The sequence below is a fragment of the Pristis pectinata genome, chromosome 5 (assembly GCF_009764475.1).
Source record: "Pristis pectinata isolate sPriPec2 chromosome 5, sPriPec2.1.pri, whole genome shotgun sequence".
Taxonomy (NCBI): Eukaryota; Metazoa; Chordata; class Chondrichthyes; order Rhinopristiformes; family Pristidae; genus Pristis; species Pristis pectinata.
In genome coordinates, this window is record NC_067409.1 from 77,746,482 (window position 1) to 77,768,842 (window position 22,361).

Genomic DNA, 22,361 nt, shown 5'->3' on the forward strand with positions numbered 1-22,361 from the left:
CCATGGCCAATCATTCAAGACTTTCCCACTAGTGGAAATATCTCAGTTTCTACCCTGTCATGCCCACTAAGAATCTTATCTGTTCAATAAGGTCACCCCTCATTCTTCTAATCTCCAAAGGACACAGAGCCAACTTCAACAGAGAAGAATAAAGTGTGGCAGGAGCCTGTTTTGTCAGCAGCCACCATGGGTGTGAGACCATAAAGGAAATCGCCATGTGTATATACTGTATCCATCCTTCTGCTTTCCTGAAATGACCAGGTTCACAAATACTTTTCCCACTGGGGGATCCTACCCTTTGAACTTCCTCTGTGAGACTCTGGAGTGCACAAAAGGTGGCCTCTTACTTCACCAACACTTTTGTTTAAGTGGAATTTTTGAACTTAAAGAAAGTACATTTGGAAAAATAATCAGACCATCCTTCCTTGCGTCCATTTATCAAGTAGCTGTTTAAGCTCACAGAGCCTTTTCTAATGCATTTTTCATTTTCTTTACGGGCTTATTTATGAGGCACTTTATTTAAATGTTATTAGTGTGTGTTTCATTAATTCTTAACTTAAATGTAGATGGGTGTGTTGGGCAGATTATCACCTCATTTAAACATTAGATGGATGCTAATAATGCTATCTACTTACTTCCATGTTTAGAAACATATTAAATAGGTGCAGGAATAAACCATGCAGTCCTTAATGCCACTCACAAAGATCATACCTCAGTTCCATCTCAAGGGCTGATCTCTACATCTCCTTGAAATTGTTGATTTCAGCCTTTAGTATGGCTAATGTGCCTCCACAGCCCTCCATGGTGAAGATTTCTATAGTTTTATACTCCTCTGAATAAAGAAATTTCTCCTCAGCTCAGTCCCAAATGGCCCAACCTTTATTCTGAGACAATACCCCTGAGCTCTGGACAGTCCAGCAAGGGGAAGCCATCTCTCATCAGCCCCCTCCATCCATCCTTCTTAGAAACTAGTATAGCTCAGTGAGATCATTTCCCATTCTTCTACACTTTGGTGTTTTAAACCAAACTCTGTGCAATGAAGAGAAAACTGAGCAGTGAAATTTTAAATCAAAGTAGAGAATCCCAGTATCTGTAATGCAAAATGACGGGTCAACACCTGAGGTGTCAGAATCAGAATCAGAATCAGAATTGGGTTTATTATCACTGACATATGTCGTTAGATTTGTTGTTTTGCGGCAGCAGTACAATGCAAGACATAAAAATTACTATAAGTTACTAAATAATAAATAAAATAGTGCAAAAGAGGAATAATGAGGTAGAGTTCATGGACCATTCAGAAGAAAAGAAGCTGTTTCTGAAACATTGAGTGCGGGTCTTCAGGCTCCTGTACCTCCTCCCTGGTGGTAGTAATGAGAAGAGGGCATGTCCCGGATGGTGAGGGTCCTTAATGATGGATGCCATCTCTTGAAGATGTCACCGATGGTGGGGAGGGTTGTGCCCGTGATGGAGCTGGCTGAGTCTATAACCTTCTTTTGATCCTACACATTGGAGCCTCCATACCAGCCGGTGATGCACAGTCAGAATGCTCTCCACTGTACATCTATAGAAATTTGCAAGAGTCTTTGGTGGCATACCAAATCTCCTCAAACTCTTAATGAAGTAGAACCACTGGTGTGCCTTCTTTGTGATTGGATCAATGAGTTGGTCCCAAGATAGATCATCTGAGATGTTGATGCCCAGGAACTTGAAGCTGCTCACCCTTTCCACTGCTGACCCCTCAATGAGGACTAGTGTGTGTTCTCCTGACTTCCCTTTTCTGAAGTCCACAATCAATTCCTTGGTCTTGCTGACGTTGAATACGAGGTTGTTGTGACACCACTCAAACAGCTAATCTATCTCACTCCTGTACGCCTCCTCGTTGCCATCTGAGATTCTGCCAACAACAGTGAATCATCAGCGAATTTATAGATGGTGTTTGAGCAGTGCCTAGCCACACAGTTGTGAGTGCAGAGAGAGTGGAGCAGTGGGCTAAGCACGCATCACTGAGCTGCGCCTGTGTTGATTGTCAGCGAGGAGGAGATGTTATCGCCAATCCGCACTGTCTGTGGTCTTCTGATAAGGAAGTCGAGGATCCAGTTGCAGAGGGAGGTACAGGGGCCCAGGTGTTGAAGCTTGATTGGTACTGAGGGTATGATGGTGTTGAACACCAAGCTGTAATTAATAAACAGCAGCCTGACGTATGTATTGTTGTTGTCTAGGTGCTCCAAAGCCGAGTGAAGAGCCAGTGAGATTGTATCCGCTGTAGACCTGTTGTGTCATTGAGTTGTACTGCACAGAAACAGTCCCTGAGGTCCACCACATCCATGCCAGCCTTTAGTTTATCTACACTAAGCCCATTTGCCTACATTAGGACCATATATTTCTGTGCCTTACCTATTTAAGTGGGTGGATAACTTTCCTGCCTGGTGCCTGCAGAAGTTATGACCTTTTACTCCTGGCTAATGAAGGCCGTGTGTTCTGCATACATCCCCAGCACAGGCCCAGTACCGTGTGCAAGCTTGAAATGTGATGGATGCAAGACTCAAGAAGCTGGTAATGACCCCACTGAGCAAAGACCTTCAGTGGAGACTGAGGTGGTAAAGAGAGAAGATAGAAAAAAAACTTCTTTCTAAGATGAATGCAGTAATCTGTGAAAAGCTTTTGAAAATTCAAAGGGAAGTCTTTGTCCCATAAGGTATTTCTGCTATTACTGACCTTCTAAAACAGGATCACTGCTCCCCAATTTCTCCGTGCTGAGCTCAACCACATTTTCTAGCACACAAGCCTGTTGGGAAATCTTATCCAGGAGACTATCCCGAATGACTGGATATTCTTCAAATGAAAGAAGTTCCTGTTAAGTGCAAAAATGTTGTTAAGATTACTTTGTTCATTTTAATTAATCCTTGCTATAATGAGATTTATTAATGCTCCTCCAAAATTAGGAAGTCTTCTTTAATAGTGTAACAGGAGATGACACATATTACAATGCATATTTCCACTGTTTTTTCTTTCACATCTGATTTTGTTTCTCCCTTATCGGAAAGTTCACCAAAGCGGACCCAGCTTTAGTGCCTAGCTGGAGGCATACTCCCCATAAGGCCTTGCATAGGTGCCTCCAGTTATTTTACACCTGACTTAGTGGCTGTCTTGCACTTTTAGATGCAAGGTTGAAACCTCAGGATCTGTGTCCCTGTCAGTCATCATCGTGTGTTGATGAACTGTCTCAAGTGTCAGGAAAGAGCATGTTTATCCAAACCATGAAAGTTTTTTTGCTATATTTAGTTAGTAATTACTTAGAATCATAGAGCTGTACAGCGTAGAACTGGGACCTTTGTCCCAACTCTTGTGAACCAATTGTGATGTAGTCACTTGCACAAACCTTGGTCAAGTTTGATCAATAGCTTGAAGGAAAGACCAAAGATAATGACTTTCATTTGGTCATTCCCATTCCAGTCTATTGGCAAGCCAGGATTGCCATGCCAATGTAGTCATGCAAGGAAGTTACTGGTGTACCTTTCCATACACTTAATCAGTAGACTCTCCATGGAGTCCAGCAGAGCAGCTTCATCTTATTCAAATTCCCTAGCATCTACCCTGTGGATCCAGTACCAAATTCAACCTGATTTCTGTGGGAATAGTAGGGCAGAGGGAAGAAAGGAAGATGACTCGCATGTTCTTTTTTTAATTACTTGTGTTTTGTCTACTCTCTTTTAATATCCAATAGATTTTCATGTTTTAGTTGGTTTTATTTTATTTTATTTAAATAACTTGATAATTTTCAAGTTTTAACTTTCATTTTTAATAATTTTGAATGGAAATTCAGAAACATTCAAGAAGTGCCAACAGCTTTGTTAGCCAGCAAAACTGACAGTGGGGTTTTACCAGCCGTCAGACTTTCAGTGGAGTTTTGGGGCCAAGCTCTTCCATTACATTGTCTGAGGCCCAGACAACATTGAGAGCCTTGTTGCTGCAGTTGGGGGCACTTCAGGTCACCAAGAGTGGCCTTCCACATCCTGGTCAGGTAGGTTAGAAGTGGGATATGCACAGGCAGAGTAGATCTAGACCACTGCTGTTTAGTTAAACCATCAAAAGCTCCATCAACATACCAATTAATAAATGCAAGTGATTGCATTACCTGGAACAGATGTTCAGAGTGCTGTAAGTGCTTAATGATAGCCAGATCAAGAGATTCATTGCCCGTGGTCAGTGGTAATGGACTTCCTGCAACACTGGTACCAACTCCAGTGTCTTCTGTCAATGCCTCACTGAGGTGACCTCTGACATCTGGATGCACTGATCTGATTTCATTGAAAACAAAGAAAATTAATTATGTAACTCATAATGTTTTAATTATGCATAATAGAAGGTAAAATACAGCATTGGATAGTAGAAGACATCAATAAACACCACTGTGAACATAAGAAATTGAAGCAGGAGTAAGCTTTACAGCTCCTCAAACCTGCTCCCCCATTTAATGAGGTCATGTCTCATCTAACTTTATTTTTCCATCTGATCTCCATATCCCTGGAGTCCCTTAGTGTCCAAAGATCTATTGTTTTCTCTTGAATGTACTCATCAGAATCTGAGCAGTAAAGAATTCCAAATACTTACCACTCTCCAAGCAAAATTGTTCTCTACATCGCAGTTGTACATGAGCTGTTCCTTATCCTGAGATCCTGCACCCTCAGATACTCCAGATACTCCACCCTGACAAAACTGTCTCTCAGTGTCTACTTTCAATCCCTCACAGAATTTTGCATGTCTCAACAAAGCCACCTCTCATTCTTCTAAACTCTGGAAGGCACAGACAAATCTCATATGTCAATCCCTTCTTCCCAGGAATCAATGAACCAGCACTGCATCTGCTCCAAGACAAGTCTATCTAAGCAGTTACAAGATTGTACAGTGCCACAGCTTTGTACACTGCATAGTCCAAATTCTATGAAAAATAACATGAATGCAAATGTATCAAAAAGCCTGTGATTTTTATGTCCAGATTTTGGATTGTGTCTGATGTATAGAGCAAGGGGGAATGGAGTCATGCACTGTGGCATCCAACAATGTGCAATACAACACTTCCAGGATTTGCATTGGCATTGGTGTGCCCCCAACCATCTGAGGCTACTCAAATGCAGCCACTCAATGGTGCTGTTGAGGGAATGGTCCCTTGGGAATGTAGAAGGTGTGTTTGGTGATGGCATCCCACAGGAGATGCCTGGAATGATCTAGCGGTGTGAAAGTGAGAGGATAAGGGGAATCCTAAACTGGTTCTAGGAAGAAGATGAAACAAATGTGTAGATTCTGAACAAAGAGGGTCAGCTACAGCAAAGTAGACTCTTGGACACCTTACAGTAACATAAAACATAGAACACTGCAGCACATTACAGGCCCTTCAGCCCACAATGTTGTGCTGACATTTTATCCTGCTCTAAGATCTATCTAACCCTTCCCTCCCACAAAGCCGTCCATTTTTCTATCATTCATGTGGCTATCTAAGAGTCCCTTAAATGTTCCTAATGTATCTGCTTCCACAACCTCTGCCGGTAGTGCGTTCCACACACACACCACTCTCTGTGTAGAAAACTTACCTCTGATATCCCCCCATACCTTCCACCAATCACCTTAAAATTATACCCCTCATGTTAGCCATTTTTGCCATGGGAAAAAGTCTCTGACTTTCCACTCAATCTCTGCCTCTTATCATCTTGTACACCTCTATCAAGTCACCTCTCATCCTCCTTCTCTCCAAAGAGAAAAGCCCTATCCCCATAAGACATGCTCTCCAGGCAGCATCCTGGTAAATCTCCTCTGCACCCTCTCTAAAGCTTCCACATCCTTCCTATAATGAGGCGACCAGAACTGAACACAATACTCCAAGTGTAGCCTAACCAGAGTTCTGTAGAGCTGTAACATTACCTCACGGCTCTTGAACTCAATACGCTGACTAATGAAGGCCAACACACCATATACCTTCTTAACAGCCCTATCAACCTGCGCGACAGCCTTGAGGGATCTATGGACGTGAACCCCAAGATCCCTCTGTTCCTCGACACTGCAAAGAGTCCTGCCATTAACCTTGTATTCTGCCTTGAATGGAAGATGGCATCATAAGAACAGACACAACTGGGTGAATGGAATGGGAGACCACACAGGCAACAGGAAGAGAGGAAGTGTGGTCAGGACAGCATGGTGGTGCAGCAGGTAGTGCTGCTGCCTCTCAGACCCAGTGACCCTGGGTTTGATCATGACCTTGGGTGCTGTCTGTGTGGAGTTTGCACTTTCTCCCTGTGACCACATGGGTTTCTCCCAGTTTCCTCCAGTTTTCTCCCACATCCCAAAGATTAATTGGTTAATCTCAAGTTAATTGGCTGCTGTAAATTGTCCCTTAGCAACGGAGCAGAATTGAATCAAAGCAGATCTGAAGGGAAGGTGTGACAAAATACGCTGCAGGGGTACTGGAAAATGAGGAGAAGGGAAATGATGCTCCGCATTATTTAAAGCACTCACATGGCATGGACTTGGTCAGGCAAATTGTCTCCTTCTGATTCATAGTAAGTAAGGTAGTTGTGGAAGACAGTGGGCTTATAATGAAAAAGGTTGCTTCCCCAGACACAGAGACAGGAGAGATTTCAGTTTTGCCAAGTTCCACTCCTAGATCACTCTTGTCCTCGCTGACCTGTACTGGATCGTATACTTCAGGGCAGAATTCATAACCTTCACCTCACAGCTCCTGTGTGACCTCCTCCAGTCCTGTGAGTCAGTCTCTTTTCCCACCTCCCTATCCACTACAGTCCCTCCAACTGTCCTGCCTCAACAGTGTAGAATGCTCCATTGCCACAGCTCAGCCTCTCTTACCATTCTGTTTTGCCAATATCACTGCAGTCAGCACCATTGTAACCACTTCATTCCTCTTTTCCCACGCTTGACATTTGCCTTACTGCACTCCCACCTTCTTACTTCCATCAGATTTGTGTTGACATACAGCAGTCTTCCATTTCATATTTCCACATTAGAAGGAGGCCATTTCAGTCTATTGAGTCTGTACTGACTCACACAGCAATCCCATTCCCCACTAATCTTCCCTGCATCTTAATTTCCACACACATCCCTCAACTTGTTAACCTACCAACCTGCGTGACGTTGAGATGTGGGAGGAAACCGGAGAACCAGGAGGAAACCCACGCAGTTACAGAGAGAACATGCAAACTCCACACAGATAGCACCAGAGGTTAGGATTGAACCCAGGTCTCTGGAGCTGTGAGGCAGCAGCTCTTCTAGCTGCGTCACTGTTCCAAGCAAATTCTAATTTATCCTTTCCCAGTGCCAACTAACAGTAATCTGTAGGTTTATAAAATAAAATCATTCCTTTTTGTGCCTCACACATCAAATCCCTGTTCTCAAAATTTCCTGTCTTTAAATGCTGATCTTGCCCCTCACTGCACACCTCAACTTTTAATTTTATTTCTCATTTTGGTGAAAGAAAATCTGAATGACATTATAATTGCACCAGCGGCTGTCACAGTGGTGACTTGGCTGTATACAGGATAGACTTAGTAGAGACACAATACAAGTATTTAACATAAGTAAGTACAAACATTCCATTCAAGTAAAACCCTCTGAATGGACAAGAATGCTCTATCTTTCATTTAAAACCAAACTGGGCCATGCATACCATTCTTTCCATGTATAAATTGTCATTTTTTTTTAGTTTTAATGCCCCATATTAATTGTTCACATGAGATGTTCTTGCCTGTCAGACAATGACACTGGGCCAATAACTAGATGATTATAGTCACTGGGCTGTGTCTATCAGAGGGATAGGTCAGTGTTCCTAATGTGGTCTTGAGAGGGAGCCCTTGTCTCACATGAACTGTTTCAGAATGGCACCTAACATTCCCACTCTGGTTTCACTGATCACTGCTGATTATAACATTTGGAAAGATTTGGCACTTGACATTTGGAAAGATATACATTTAAGAGTCAAAACAAAATGAATTCTAACCCATCCCTTGAGAAATTTCTTAAGGACAGTCAAGCTGCAACATTGCAAACTAGAAAGGTATCAATGCCACTGTTTATTTTACATTGGACTCCTCTGCTAAGGGAACCTGCAAAGGATCTATTTCAGAGTGTGAATGCTTTAGATGTTCCTATTTCTTGTATAATTAGCACTGCAAAATAAGTTGAAATCTTTTGGAAATTATTGCATGTTTAAACATTACCCTGTTCTAGCACAAGATAGATGCAAACCTCACAGATAGGGACATGGGTAACATTTAACAACATACAGTTAAATAGCAATGTAAATAAGTTTATGTTTAATTTTTGGAAGTACATTAAGTTGCAAAGAATATTAAAGTAAAATACTGTTGTCTTTTCAATGCCATCTCTTTGAGGAGTGTGAATAAAGAAATATGACCAGATCCTAAGGTATTCACTGAGAGAAGTGTGACTGTAAGGAAACAGATCCAGACCTCTTGACCAGTCTAGACTTAATCTCTGATATTTGCACATTTTTTAACCATGACTTTTGATTCAAAAGTTCTATCAAATCTCTCAAGTCCTGTCCTGGCATGATATTGGTCCAATTTCCTACAAAGAAGTATTTTTTAAAAAATTCACGACAAATTATCGTTGCTGAAAATGTTTTGAAGTTTAAGTCATTTGACAGATCAGTATCTGTGGAATTCCAATTGGCCAATAAGCAAGACCTCATCTGTCCCACTTGAGAGGAGATAAAATATCTCATGACAGAAGTTGACGAGCAAAGATTTTTCTCAGTATCCTTGCCAACATTTTATCAAACAATATATAAAAAAACAGTAACTGAGCACGTACTTCAATTGCTCCTGTGGGACCACTCTTTGTACATTGACCACGCTTCAAAATTAATTAGTAGAATACTCTGGACATCATGAGAAACACTTTTTAAACGGAACACCTTTCTTCTTGAGTTTATTTCCAGCCTTCACTTATCCTTTCATTCAGGCAAGTGTCCGTTAATCAGTTGAATGATTCAGGCTAAAAATTCCACAAAGTCTTTTGAGACCAACTAATTACTCATACTGCTTCTTGATGTGAATTTAAGTTGTATAATTAGAATTGAGGTTGCTTTCTGTGATGGATTACACAAAAAGGGAAGTTGCTTAAGGTGGAACTGAAGTTATGAAACAGATAAAAACTAAGAATTGCATTGTGTTAAGATGTGTTTCCCAAAGGTGCAAACCATTACTCAATGAGACAGCATTTGGATGGGATGAGCAAACCAATGTCAGCATCCTATCCTAGGCTAACATCCCCAGCATTAAGGTCATAGTTACATTCAGTTAGCCATTTTGAACAGGCCACATTTTTCGCATGCCTGATAACAGACTCATGAAACAGACACTCTCTTCCGTGCTTTGCCTTGGAAGAGATAACAGGAGGACAGAGGAAAAGATTCAAAGATGTGCTCAAAATCTCCTTAAAGGAATGCAACGGCCCCACTGATCCTGGGGAGCACTCAAATTACTTTTCCACCCAGGAGTTAAAACGTCCCAACCCCCATTCACACCCCATCCTCAATCATTCAATTAAATATAAAAAAGATCAGATTAAAGTGACATCATCCTTTTGCTGGTTGAAAAGGAGATTAACAATCCCCATGCTCCTGAATTCCTTTCTCAGGAACTTACACAGTGTTCTTCTGAGCCTCGACATCAGAGCAATCAGAGCCATCATTGTCAGCATCATCACCACCACCATCATCCTCGAGGTCTGAGGTGTTCAGGAAATCAAAGCTTTCTAGAGCGTTTTCAACTGTGAGACTTAAGCTGGACACTCTGCTTTGGTTAGCACTTGGTTTGCACTGCAAGCAGAAGACATCAGAGAAGATCATGGAACCAAACTGTGAGTCCGTCTCTGTCAGCTAAGATGGAAAACAAGTAATCACTGTGTTGTTTTGAAAAGAAAAATAAGTAGCAAAAAGTGAACCAAAAATTTATTTAAAAAACAGGGCTAGAACTGCTGTAAATCTCCCCTTGAAAAATACACAAAGGAAAGGAGTTGTTTGGTGTATCACAGTATGCGATGCAATGGATATTGAACCAATAAGCCTACGTTTTCCCTTTTTATTTAACGTGTCCCTTCTAAGAGATGCTTCTTAAACCAAGTGCATAATTCTTGAGTGAAGAAAACTGAGATACTTAACCCCCTACTGACTGAACTTAAAGGACCACAAACACATTTTTTTCACAGGCCACCTTCCTGACCAGAGAAATAAAATGACGTAGTTTTAAAAATTTTGGCCAGTTATCTGATTTGCAGCATTCCAAACGTTCTGGATTTCTGAAATAGGACATTCTGTGCTCCATGAATCCTGGATCCAGGTAGGGGTGCTTGGACATCTGTTAATTTGAACCCGGATTGCCCTCCTCACTAACCCATCTTTGGTGGCATGAGGTTGCACTTTGAGAGACTTGTTCTCAATTGGATTCTTGCTTGGCTGTTAATCTTTGGAAATGCGTAACTAAAGAATAATCCCACATTTAGGACACACTTTATTAAACAAAGCCATTTTGGATGGCTTGAAAAACTAGGTTTTTCACTATGTCTTGGTACATGTGACAATAATAAACCAATACCACTATCAATGAATATACTGACCTTCAGTAGGTCCTCAAGTCGCATGACTTCTTGATCCAATTCTTGAAGTTCTTTATATTGCTCCTTGTGTGGTTCCAGTGAAAGAAGAAGACCTTGCAGAGCTTCCTCCAGACTCATCCCTGAGGTGGACCGTGTTCCTGCACAATCACTGGAAATGAAGCACTCAGGGTCCTGCCTCTCAGAAGCTAGCCCCATTTCTGTTGAAGTCAACCTCTTCACCAGTTGCTTGGTTAGATTACCTTCATAGGGATCCAATTCAACTGGTTTTAGGTCAGACATCTCATCCGAATCTTGAAGGATTGCCGCTGTGACACTGGGTTCTAAAAATACATCACCATCATGGTCTGACAGTGGTTGGTGGTATTTCATTTGCAGAGTTGACATGTCTCCAGTGTCTTTAATCTCTGCTACTACCTCTGATTCAGTTGAAGGAGGATCACCAGTTCTCTCTATTGTGTCTGTAGCTGCTGAGACACCATTTGTTTGTGTTGCTGAAGACTGAGATTCAGAGTCTTCATCTTGAGTATCAGGCAGAGTCAAAGTGATTTCAGGGTGAGAAGAGACTCGACTAGTGGATGTCAAATTGGGCTGAGTAATACAGTTGCCATTTGCAAGACAACAATGGCTAAGTGAGATGGATTTTTCACCAGTCAAGTTCCCATCATCAAAGATACCATTCTCAAGCTGTGAAGACTAGAACAAAAAATATATATCTTAGAAATCTATTGACTGAAACAGTTTACAGCATACTCTTCTGCAAATAAGATGGCAGCTTTGGCAAACTACTGATCAAAATGGACCATAAAATGTCATTAAAAAAGTGCATTAACATGGCAGTTAAAAGGCTCCATACTGCCAAAAACTGTTGGCTGGCAAGTTCTCATCGAAAGGATTGTTGGAGGCACCATTGGAAAGGTTCATTACATAAACTGCCATTGTTAGGAATAGTATAAGTTCCAAGCCTGCCTTATTTTAAATTTCTTTAGAGTTGTCAGGCTCTTTAAGCAAAACGGTTATTTGATGTCAGCTGCTTCAAAACCTTTGCAGTAAAATAGTGATGACATAAATTATGTTGAGCTGCCCTTTTGTTTACAATCATTGTTGAACCTGGAACTATTGTCCATTGGTCACCATTATGTCAATTGAATAAAGAGCCACTGGGATTAAAATCAAATCCCTAATCTTCAGAATGCATGTTCCCTTCATCTGACAGACCGCACTTATGTCAATGGGAATGAAAATCACAGGGGATGTATTATGTGCAGTTTCATTGATAGTACCTGCTTTACACTACCAGCATTATCTTGGTCAGAATTACCACTGGTACTCCTTAGGCAAAAGGAATGTTACAAATATTAAAAAGAAAGATCCATTTTGATAGTTAATATTGAGCTGCTTTTACACATTAGTTCTTAAATCCCATTGTAGAACTGATACAAAAAGACAAAAAGAGGATGCAATTAACAACAAACATTGCAACAATTCAGCATGCAATAAGTGTGGTGACTAATGGAGACTTCTACAAACAGGATGCAAAGATATCAAAATGTTTATTGTGATGTTACTGGCAATTAGGAACTGGAATACATCAATGCCACCTTCATTCTGTTGAATTTTATTCAGTATTACAAATTACAAGCAAAACAGTGAGCAAAATATTGAAATGTCTCCATCTTAAAATATGATCCTTTTAATTTGTTTTTTGTGTTATAAATTAAAAAGACAATGTTATTAATTTTACTCCTCATTAATTGAAACAAATTAAGCAGGAACTTTGGTCAAGATGGATTTGATTGTCATTATTAACATTTGAGGTCCAAATCATCTAATTTTGTTGAGAAATATAAGCAGCTGCCAGAAACAAAAAAAAAATCACCATCTACTTCTGTTGGCAAACAAACGTCTAAATGATTGGGCTCACTGATTAGAAGCTTCTTGAGTTAATACGAAAGCCAAACAAGCGGCTGACAGCTGTTGCAGGCGGGGTTGGTGTTTGATCACTCAAAGGTGGTCCAGGTTGGGCAATGTACATGTGCCGCTAATATGTGGGAGATACAGAATGGAAGCTGATCCAGGGATTTCAGATGCCACAGCCAATGGAAAAAAAATAAGGTTCCCTTTCTTAAAATATGCATTCCCTCATTATTTATGAGCTTGTTTTGTGGCATAAATAATGTTATTAACAAACTGTTTCTGACTTCTTGAACCAACACTTCAAAAAGTGCATACCTATCCCTGAAACTGGCACCTATTATAAATTGATCCAAAGACTAGCCTGTCACGCATGGTCTATTCTTTACATGCTCACCTCATACCAGCCAGTCCAAATTCTGAAAGACTGGGTAGATAACAGGGGTTTAAGGATAAAGCTCTTAGTCTTTAAAACCTCTTTCTCTTGGTTACTCTCAGCATCCAACCAATGGAGGGGGATTTAGATTGACAGGTGATCACGAGAAAGTATTTTAACTAAAAGTGGAAAGCAGATTAAATTTCCCTTGACCTTGCATCTGTTCAACACTCTGTTGTGGAAAGAATCAAGGGCTGGAAGCCTGTAATTCCACATCTCCCCCTCCCCTAAGCTGTTCAGAATTTCTGTGGATCTTGCAAGAGAGCTAGAGAACTTGTCCCTGCACCAAGTGTGCAAATAAGGAGAGCCTTAAAAGCATCTTCTCTCTCAGTTTCCTGCAAGTACATCAGGGCAGGAGGAAGGCTGCTCAGAAGAAACAGGGAGAAGCAATTGTGCAGGACCCTATCAGATAGGAGCTTTGGAGAAAAACAGGCAGCAATCTCATAAGCACCGAAAATTTGAAGTTCTATGGGCTCTCCAGAGACCTTTAAGGACCTGGAGGTCTCCTGGATTAACTTAGATATTTATACCAGCAGCTGGATTTCCATCCCAGAAATCTGGGGACAAGTCCTCACCAGGACCTGGTAACATCAGACCTTAGCCAATGAATACAGGTGATTTCAGATCATATTAGGCAGAAAAACTAACCAACTGACTAATCAGAAGGAAATCAAAGCCTATCCAGACTCTGATAGGAAGGAATATGTGAATTTAATAACTAAGGAAAATCAAAAGCTTTTATCTGATAGAAATTTGTAGTTGGGTTTTTCATCGTTTATAGTTGACTTGCAATGGTTTATTTAATACAAATTTGCCTATCAAGCTCAAGTTTTTGCTTCTTCACGATAGCACGTGGACGTGGAATGGCACACACAAGAAATCTGGAGAATCAGCAGTTGCTGAGAGTGGAAAACACACACACATGCAGCTGGCAAAACCTCATTCATGGAAAGAGATCACTCCCACAAAGGCGACTCACGTAGAGTTCCGGCCTTTCCCTAGGCCACAACCTAAGTGATGGTAGGTCACTGAATGAGCGACTCCGTTGTAGTTTGTCAAAAAACGTGTCCCGCAGAGCATCTATAAATGACAGCCGCAGTCTGTTTGCTGACGGCTTCAGGCATTTCTTGGATGTCAGAATTTAAAGAGTTAGTACATGTCGTAAATGCTTAATGGAAGAAGCTGAACAGTTAAAAATGGCCCATGCTCAGTTGGGAGTTATATAAGAGCCTGAGAAATAGTTGCGGGAGTAGGCCATTTGGCCCCTCTTGCCTGCTCCACCATTCAATACCTCTGCATTACTTTTCTGTACTAACTTCTTACCCCTCGATTCTCTCAATATCTAAATGGCTGAAATAAAAGACCATGTGTGTACTTCATCTTCCATAGATTTTGAAGCACCACTTAGTGAGGTTTATTGACCCACAGATTGCAGTTCCAAAGAGATTACATTCCAGATGTGCACTATTAGTTGTTCATGACTTTGGAATGTCTGAAGTAGTGAGAGATGACAAATAAATTTATATTCTTTGCTTTACCTTAATCAGAGGGGAAAGATTTCACAAATTTATGCAAGTCTCGTAATTTTGGAATCCATCAAAGCGTCACATGCTAAATCTATAAGTTTGTTCCTTTTGGAGTCCACAAGTTCAGTGAGCTTGAAGTGCCTGCCAAATGAGATTTATCTTAAGTTGTCTCAAGAAAGATTCCTCAAATTGTGAGTATGCTCCCATTGTGGATTATAATTCTAGGGAAGATGCAGAGGGTGTTCTATCTACTTGAAACACTTGCTGCTAAAATGGGAATTTATCAAAAGGAGCAATGCTAGGGATCAGGTATCATGACTTGGTTCTCAAAACATTGTGACCTAATCTCGGCTAGAACCTTACCCAAAACTTGCCTTAAAAACTGAATAAAACCTAGCCAATTTGTTAGCACTCAGTTAAATAGAGCTGAATCTCTACCTGTCATATTTAACTGTCTATACCTCCACACCAAATTTCATTCATGTAATCAATGAATAATGGGGGTGACTCTCTGTCTCTCGAGCACGACAATAAAGGTACATGGTCCACAGACTCCATTGGGTAGTGAAGCTTGGAGAAGCATCCTCTGCCAAGCAGAAGAACAAGACGCTGCTCAGGTCATAGAAAAGATTAAGCACTATCATTTCTTTACTTTACATCCTCTATATGTGGCCTCTGTCTGAATGGTAGCCAATCTTCTGGATGGATTACCATTTGACTTTTCATCTTGAGTCCAACTGTGGATCCACAATAAGACATGAATGTGCCAACAATAGACTTGGGTCCTGTACAGCCTAACAAGATGCATGTAGCCGAATCCCAATGAAAAGCCCAGAATTACATCCTACCATGAAAAACCAGCGTTCCCTCCATGGACTCTGTCTACATTTCTCTCTGCCTTGGAAAAGCTGCCAATATAATCAAAGACCCCCCCCCCCCCCACCCCGGATATTTTCTCTTCTCCTCCCTTCCATTGGGCAGAAGATACAAAAGCTTGAAAACACACTCCACCAGGCTCATGGACAACTTCTATACTGCTGTTATAAGATTCTTGAATGGACTAATTGTACATTAAAGATGAACTCTTGACCTCATAATCTACCTTTTCATGGGCCTTGCACCTTATGCCTACCTGCACTCACTTTCTCTGACAGTAACTGTAACACTATATTCTGCATTCTGTTATTGCTTTTCCCTTGTACTACCCCAATGTTTTGAAATGATCTGTATGGATGGCATGCAAAACTAGGTTTTTCACTGTATCTCGGTACATGTGGCAATAGTAAATCAATTCAATTCAATTCAATCACCATTAGTATCCTACCCAACATATTTTATTTGTAACTAATAGACATAATGTGCTGGTTTCCTTATGAAAAAATAACCTTCAAATATTTGTCATTTTGGGCAAAGACTTTGTATCGATGACTGTTATAACAAATTTGATTTTATTTGAAGCATTAAATTAAGAAGTACTTCTTTTGGAAGTGTGGGATGGGGTTTCACAAGTTGGCAGTCCTGGCACAGAATGTCACTCAGAGGAAGCAAGGTTTTAGAATGCAAAACATTTCATCCATTACAATCAGCAAGTGGGATTTTTTACCCCCTTATCTCATCTGCAGTCAGATCATAAAATTCAGCAAAAGAGATTGTATTGATCATAATAGGGAATGTAAATGTGAAGACTTCCTGCTTCTCATCACGTCTGTAGACAAGAGCTCTGCAGAACCCAGTGGAAGCTGGCTTCCATTCAGGTCCAACTTTAAACAGTGTCTGCTTTACCACTGCCATGTCCCTTGCACACCAATTGTCACCATTCTAAACGAGGCAACTAAGATCAAGCCACGATCAGTTTCGTTCTTGAATTCAGTAGGGAATAAACAGGTTTTGCATTGCAGCTTGACAGTCAGCAGAGAGATGAAATTTTTCATTCGCCCCTCTGTGCTGAGTTTTTACTGAAGTCCTAATGCACACTAGGCTACTCCTTCCTTATTGTGGTCAACTGAGGAGTCATAATATGACATCAGTGGAATAACCAATGTTCTATTGCCCTTGATGAATCTTCAAAATCATTGCAATGAGACACAACAATTAAAAACAGAAAACAAGGGAAGTTAGAATCCGCAAAAAAGCAACAGACATGCCCTGCTGTTTTAAATACTATATATAAACGTGCATAATATTTTACTTAATCTTTATATATTTCTTAAAGGAGCACATTACTTACAAAGAAGGAGAAGTCTTCAAAGGTCGGTGTTTCTGGAGTGCTTTGGCTATATATGGAACTACGCCTCTGTACACTGGTGGCTTTGTGCAGATTGCCAGTGGATGGAGTCAGGTCTTCTTTATCAAATGGACTGCAGATAATACACAAAAATAAACAATGTCATTATTAAGTGTCTGCTTGCCAGCAAAATGGAAGCCCCAGGAATAAACGTGGTAGTGACAGCACGGATACAAATTTGGGCAGGAGAGAGGGAGAAGTGGTTGCAGTGGAGTTTCTGCAGATATCAGTAATGGGACTATTGTTATTCTCAGTACATATCCTAGACTTGGATACACTGGGCATAACCGAATTAGCAGACCCGTCATACCTTTCTAAGTGAGACAAGTATAGTAAACAGTGAGGAGGATAGAGATGGACTGCAAGGAAATAAAGGAAAGTTGGTGGAATGGGCCGGCAGGTGTCAGATGAAATTTAAAGCAGAGAAGTGTGAAGTGACGCATTTTAGTAGGAAGAATGAGGAGAAAGATGGAATTCTAAAGAGGTGAGTGAACGCCAACGAATAAAACCATGGATTACAATGGCAGCAGAATGATGTTGAATCTTTCTTAAAAACTAGTCTGGTCATAAATGGAGCATTGTGTCCAATTCTGTGCATGAAACTTCAGAAAGGATATGAAGGCTTTTGAAAGGGAGACGAAATGATTCACTAAAATGGTCTGGTGATGTGGGACCAATTTTGTGGGTAGACCAGCGACAATGAGGTTATTCTCCTCAGAGCTGAGGGGATTCAATGGAAATGTTCAACATCCCAAATTGTCTCAGAGTAAGTAAAGTGAAATTTCTTATTGGCAGAAACCCAGAAAGTACAGATGTAAATTAATTGGCAAAAGTGTTGGAAGATAAGATAGATAAGATGAGATATCTTTATTAGTCACATGTACATCGAAACACACAGTGAAATGCATCTTTTGCATAGAGTGTTCAGGGGGCAGCCCTCAAGTGTCACCACGCTTCTGGCACCAACATAGCATGCCCACAACTTCCCAACCCATACGACTTTGGAATGTGGGAGGAAACCAGAGCACCCGGAGGAAACCCATGCAGACACGGGTAGAACATACAAACCCCTTAAAGACAGTGGCTGGAATTGAACCCAGGTCGCTGGTGCTGTAATAGCGTTATGCTAACAGCTACACTACAGTGCATTAGTAAACAGCTTGAAAGAGTGGAGGAGGAAAATTCAGTTGTGACTTTCTAAAAAAGAATTGGATAAGATATTAAAGGAAAATATTTGTTAGTCTGCAATGAGAGAGCAGGGGAACTTGAGCTCAAAAAACCTGGCAAAGGCTTCATGCACCCCACAGCTTTCTTTCTTGTAATGAGTCTATGATTCTACTTCTCACACTGCCATAAGTCAGGTGTCCAGTGTATGTTCAACACATGACATTAGCTGGAAAGGTAGGGCCCATTTTGGCATCCAATCAGCTTTACACGAAGACCTACACCACCTACAGTCTACTTTCATTGAGAGAACAACAGACACTCATGAAATGCTCTCCAATTTGTTCAGCAGCATGGGTTTTACTAAATTGGGCCTTTGCAATTCACAACAAAATTGAAAGTAAATCTGTACTTGTAGTGTCAAAAAAATTGCACAGGGCAGCCCGGTTTTGCAATCCTCGTGTTTTATTTACCAATTAACGTAGTTTATTATTAGTAGTATCTTTTCCATAATAGGAATAACTTCTCAAAATGTACGTTTAGTAAAATTGCCACTGAATAAGACAAAGACCATGTGTTGTTTAACAGGTGAAAAAGATACTAATGTAGCGGCTAGCTACACACCATGAAATGAAGACACAGAGTCGCTGGTTTCAAAATCAGAGGTCGAATGCAGACCCGGGGCGCGGTGCGCCTTTAATAGCTGAAACTTCCCGCGTTACAGTTTCCGCGCTGACGTCACGCGCGGGTCACCTGACCTTCCCGCGCGTGGGCTTTCCCAGTCCGACGCTGGCGAAGAAGGAGGGCCCCGCGCCATCTTGGATCAGGACCTCCGACGACATTGCGATGTCGGGAGCCAGTTCGATGCCGGTGCGGTGAGTCGCTACATAACCCCCCCCAAGAACCGGCAATACCGTCGCGAAAACCAGAATTAAATAAACTATGACTTGGGTGGCCTGCCCCTGCGCCACGTTCGCTGTACCACCATGAGTTGGTCCGAGTCTAAATGAGCGGGCTTCAGCCGGTCAACCGTAAACACCTCCTCACGCCCCCCAATGTCCAGCACGAACGTAGATCCATTGTTCCCGACGACCCGGAATGGCCCTTCGTGTGGCCGTTGCAGCAGTGATTGGTGCACGCCCCTCCTGACAAAGACAAACTTACAGTCCTGGAGGGAAGGTGGCATACGGGTCGGGACCTGTCTGTGTCGCAAGGCGGGAATCGGGGCCAGGCTTCCAAGCCGCTCACGCAGCCGGTTGAGCGCCGCGGCAGGTCCTTCCTCTGGCCCCCGAGGGTCTGGTAGGAATTTGCCCGGGACGACTAAGGGCGTTCCGTAGACCATCTCCGTGGATGAGGTATGCCGGTCCTTTTTTGGCGCGGTGCGTATCCCCAGCAGGACCCAGGGGAGTTCGTCTACCCAATTGGGCCCCTTAAGGCAGGCCATGAGCGCTGACTTCAGGTGGCGATGGAACCTCTCCACCAGCCCATTGGATTGCGGGTGATAGGCAGTGGTGAGGTGGATCCAGGAACCCCACAAGTCGGCGACGGCAGACCACGGGCCGGAGGTGAATTGAGCTCCCCTGTCTGAAGTGATATGTGCCGGGACACCGAAACGGGCCACCCAAGTTGACAAAAGGGCCCGTGTGCAGGACTGGGCAGAGGTATCTGCGAGGGGAATGGCTTCAGGCCAGCAGGTAAAACGGTCGACAATTGTGAGGAGGTACCGCGCCCCTCGGGAGACTGGAAGGGGGCCGACCAGGTTGACATGGATACGGTCGAACCTCCGGCGGGTAGGCTGAAAATCCTGCAAGGGGGCCTTGACGTGCTGCTGTACTTTCAAGGTCTGGCAGTGAGTGCAGGACCGGGCCCATTCGGAAATCTGTTTACGCAGGCCATGCCAGACGGACTTGTCTGACAGCATCCAGACAGTAGTCTGGATGGATGGGTGTGCAAGGCCGTGGATGGCATCAAACACCCGTCTGCGCCAGGCAGCTGGGACGATGGGGCGGGGTCTACCTGTGGAGATATCGCAGAGCAGGGTGCGCTCATCGGGGCCTACCAGAAGGTCTTGCAGTTGCAGGCCCGACACTGCGGTGTGATAGCTGGGCATCTCCGTGTCTGTTCTCTGTGCCTCCGCTAAGGCGCCGACATCCACCCCCTGGGACAAAACCTGGATGGTGGGCCATGACAGTGCATCCACGACCACGTTCTCTTTCCCCGACAGATGGCAGACATCAGTGGTGAACTCTGAGATGTATGACAAGTGCCGCTGTTGCCGTGCTGACCAGGGATCTGAGACCTTGTTGAAGGCGAAGCTCAACAGCTTGTGGTCGGTGAAAGCAGTAAACAGCCGGCCCTCCAAGAAGTAACAGAAGTGTCTGATGGCCAGGTACAATGCCAACAGCTCGCGGTTCAAGGTGCTATATTTGAGCTCTGGTGGTCAAAGGTGCCTGTGGAAGAACACCAGCGGTTGCCAACGCCCTTCGATAAGTTGTTCTAGCACGCCTCCGACCGCTGTGCTGGAGGCGTCGACCGTGAGGGCAGTCAGGACGTCCATGCACGGATGCACCAACATGACCGCGTCCGCCAAGGCCAGCTTGGTTTCGACGAACGCGGTGTGAGCCTCTTCCAACCAAACAATGTCCTTGCTTCCGCCTGACAGGAGAGCAAACAATGGGCGCATGATGCGGGCCGCGGATGGTATGAACCGGTGATAAAAGTTTACCATACCGAGGAATTCCTGCAAGGCCTTGATGGAGGTGGGTCTGGCCAAATGGCAGATGGCGTCGACATTCGCAGGCAGGGGTGTGGCGCCGTGTTTGTCGATCTGAGGGCCCAGGAAATCAGTTGTCTCCAGCCCGAATTGGCATTTGGCTGGGTTGACAGTCAGGCCAAAATCCCTCAGGTGAGAAAAGAGTTGGCGGAGGTGCGTGAAATGTTCCTGGCGGCTGTTGCTGGCGATCAAGATGTCGTTGAGGTATATGAAGGCGAAGTCAAGGTCGCGCCTGACCACGTCCATGAGTCGTTGGAAGGACTGAGCAGCGTTCTTGAGACCAAAGGGCATCCAGACGAATTCAAAGAGGCCGAAAGGCGTGATCAGCACCATCTTCGGAACGTTGTCTGGATGCACCGGGATCTGGTGATACCCATGGACAAGGTCGACCTTGGAAAAAATGGACCGCCCATGTAGGTTGGCAGCAAAGTCCTGAATGTGTGGCATGGGGTACCAGTGCGGGGTAGTAATGTCGTTGAGGCATCGGTAATCACCACAGGGCCGCCAGCCTCCAGCTGCCTTGGAGACCATGTGTAGCAGAGAGGCCCATGGGCTGTCCTACCTGCGGATGATCCCCAGCTTCTCCATTTTTTTGAATTCCTCCTTCACGAGGTGGAGCTTGTCTGGGGGTAGCCGCCAGGCGCGGGCGTGGAGGGGAGGGCCCTGGGTGGGGATGTGATGCTGGACGCCGTGCTTGGGCAAGGTGGTGGTACGGACGGGAACTCTGCCAGGACCCTGGCAAACTCGGTCGACGTGGTGACGGAGTTGAGGTGTGGAGCCGGCGGCTTGGCCTCACCCGACAAGAACGTTTGGAAGGTCCTGGCATGTATCAAACGCTTACCCCGCAGGTCAACCAGCAGACTGTTGGCACGAAGGAAGTCTGCCCCAAGGAGTGGTTGCATGACGGCGGCCAGGATGAACCTCCAAGTAAAGTTGCAGGTGCCGAACTGGAGGTGTACCAACCGGGCGCCAAAGGTCGGAATGGCGCTGCCGTTGGCAGCTCTGAGGGCGGGTCCTGGTGTGCAGTTGCGAGTCTCGTGGCCGTTGGGAGGCACGACATTGACTTCGGCTCTGGTGTCCACTAGGAACCGACATCCGGAACGCCTGTCCCACACATGCAAGAGGCTATCCGGGTGGCCAGCCGCCGTAGCCGTCAGCGGCGGCTGGCTCTGGCGTTTCCCGGAAACCTGCATGGTGGCTGGCTTGCTGGGCCACTGGGTACATGGCGTGACAACGCGCTCGTCGGGACGCCCCGGTCTCCTTTTTCGCCCGCCAAAGGACATCCTCCCGGGCGGCCACCTTCCAGGGTTCGCTGAAATCGGCATCCGCCAGGAGCAGGTGGATGTCGTCGGGTAACTGCTCCAGGAAGATCTGCTCAAACAGCAGGCAGGGTTTATGCCCGTCTGCCAGGGCCAACATCTCATTCATGAGCGCGGAGGGGGGTCTGTCGCCCAACCCATCGTAGTGGAGTGAGTGGGAGGCTCGTTCGTGTTAGGAAAGGCCGAAAGTCTCGAGAAGGAGGGTCTTGAACTTATCATACTTCTCCTCCTCTGGGGGCGCCTGGATGAAATCCTCGACCTGGGCGGCGGTGTCTTGGCCGAGGGCGCCCACCACGTAATAGTA

General features: G+C 43.9%; 1 protein-coding gene across 3 annotated transcripts in view; it reads right to left on the reverse strand.

Annotated features, from left to right (window-relative positions):
* ripor2 (RHO family interacting cell polarization regulator 2) overlaps positions 1 to 22,361 on the reverse strand; it is a 76,546-nt gene that overhangs the window by 10,283 nt on the left and 43,902 nt on the right. For 2 of the 3 annotated variants that reach the window (XM_052016873.1, XM_052016874.1), the window contains exons 12-16: positions 16,745 to 16,874; positions 10,645 to 11,337; positions 9,675 to 9,907; positions 4,136 to 4,298; positions 2,716 to 2,851 (exon numbers count right to left, since the gene is read on the reverse strand). In XM_052016873.1, coding sequence (XP_051872833.1) covers positions 2,716 to 2,851; positions 4,136 to 4,298; positions 9,675 to 9,907; positions 10,645 to 11,337; positions 16,745 to 16,874 — 1,355 coding nt within the window. The remainder of the gene's footprint in view (positions 1 to 2,715; positions 2,852 to 4,135; positions 4,299 to 9,674; positions 9,908 to 10,644; positions 11,338 to 16,744; positions 16,875 to 22,361) is intronic. The other variant, XM_052016875.1, reaches the window with a different exon arrangement.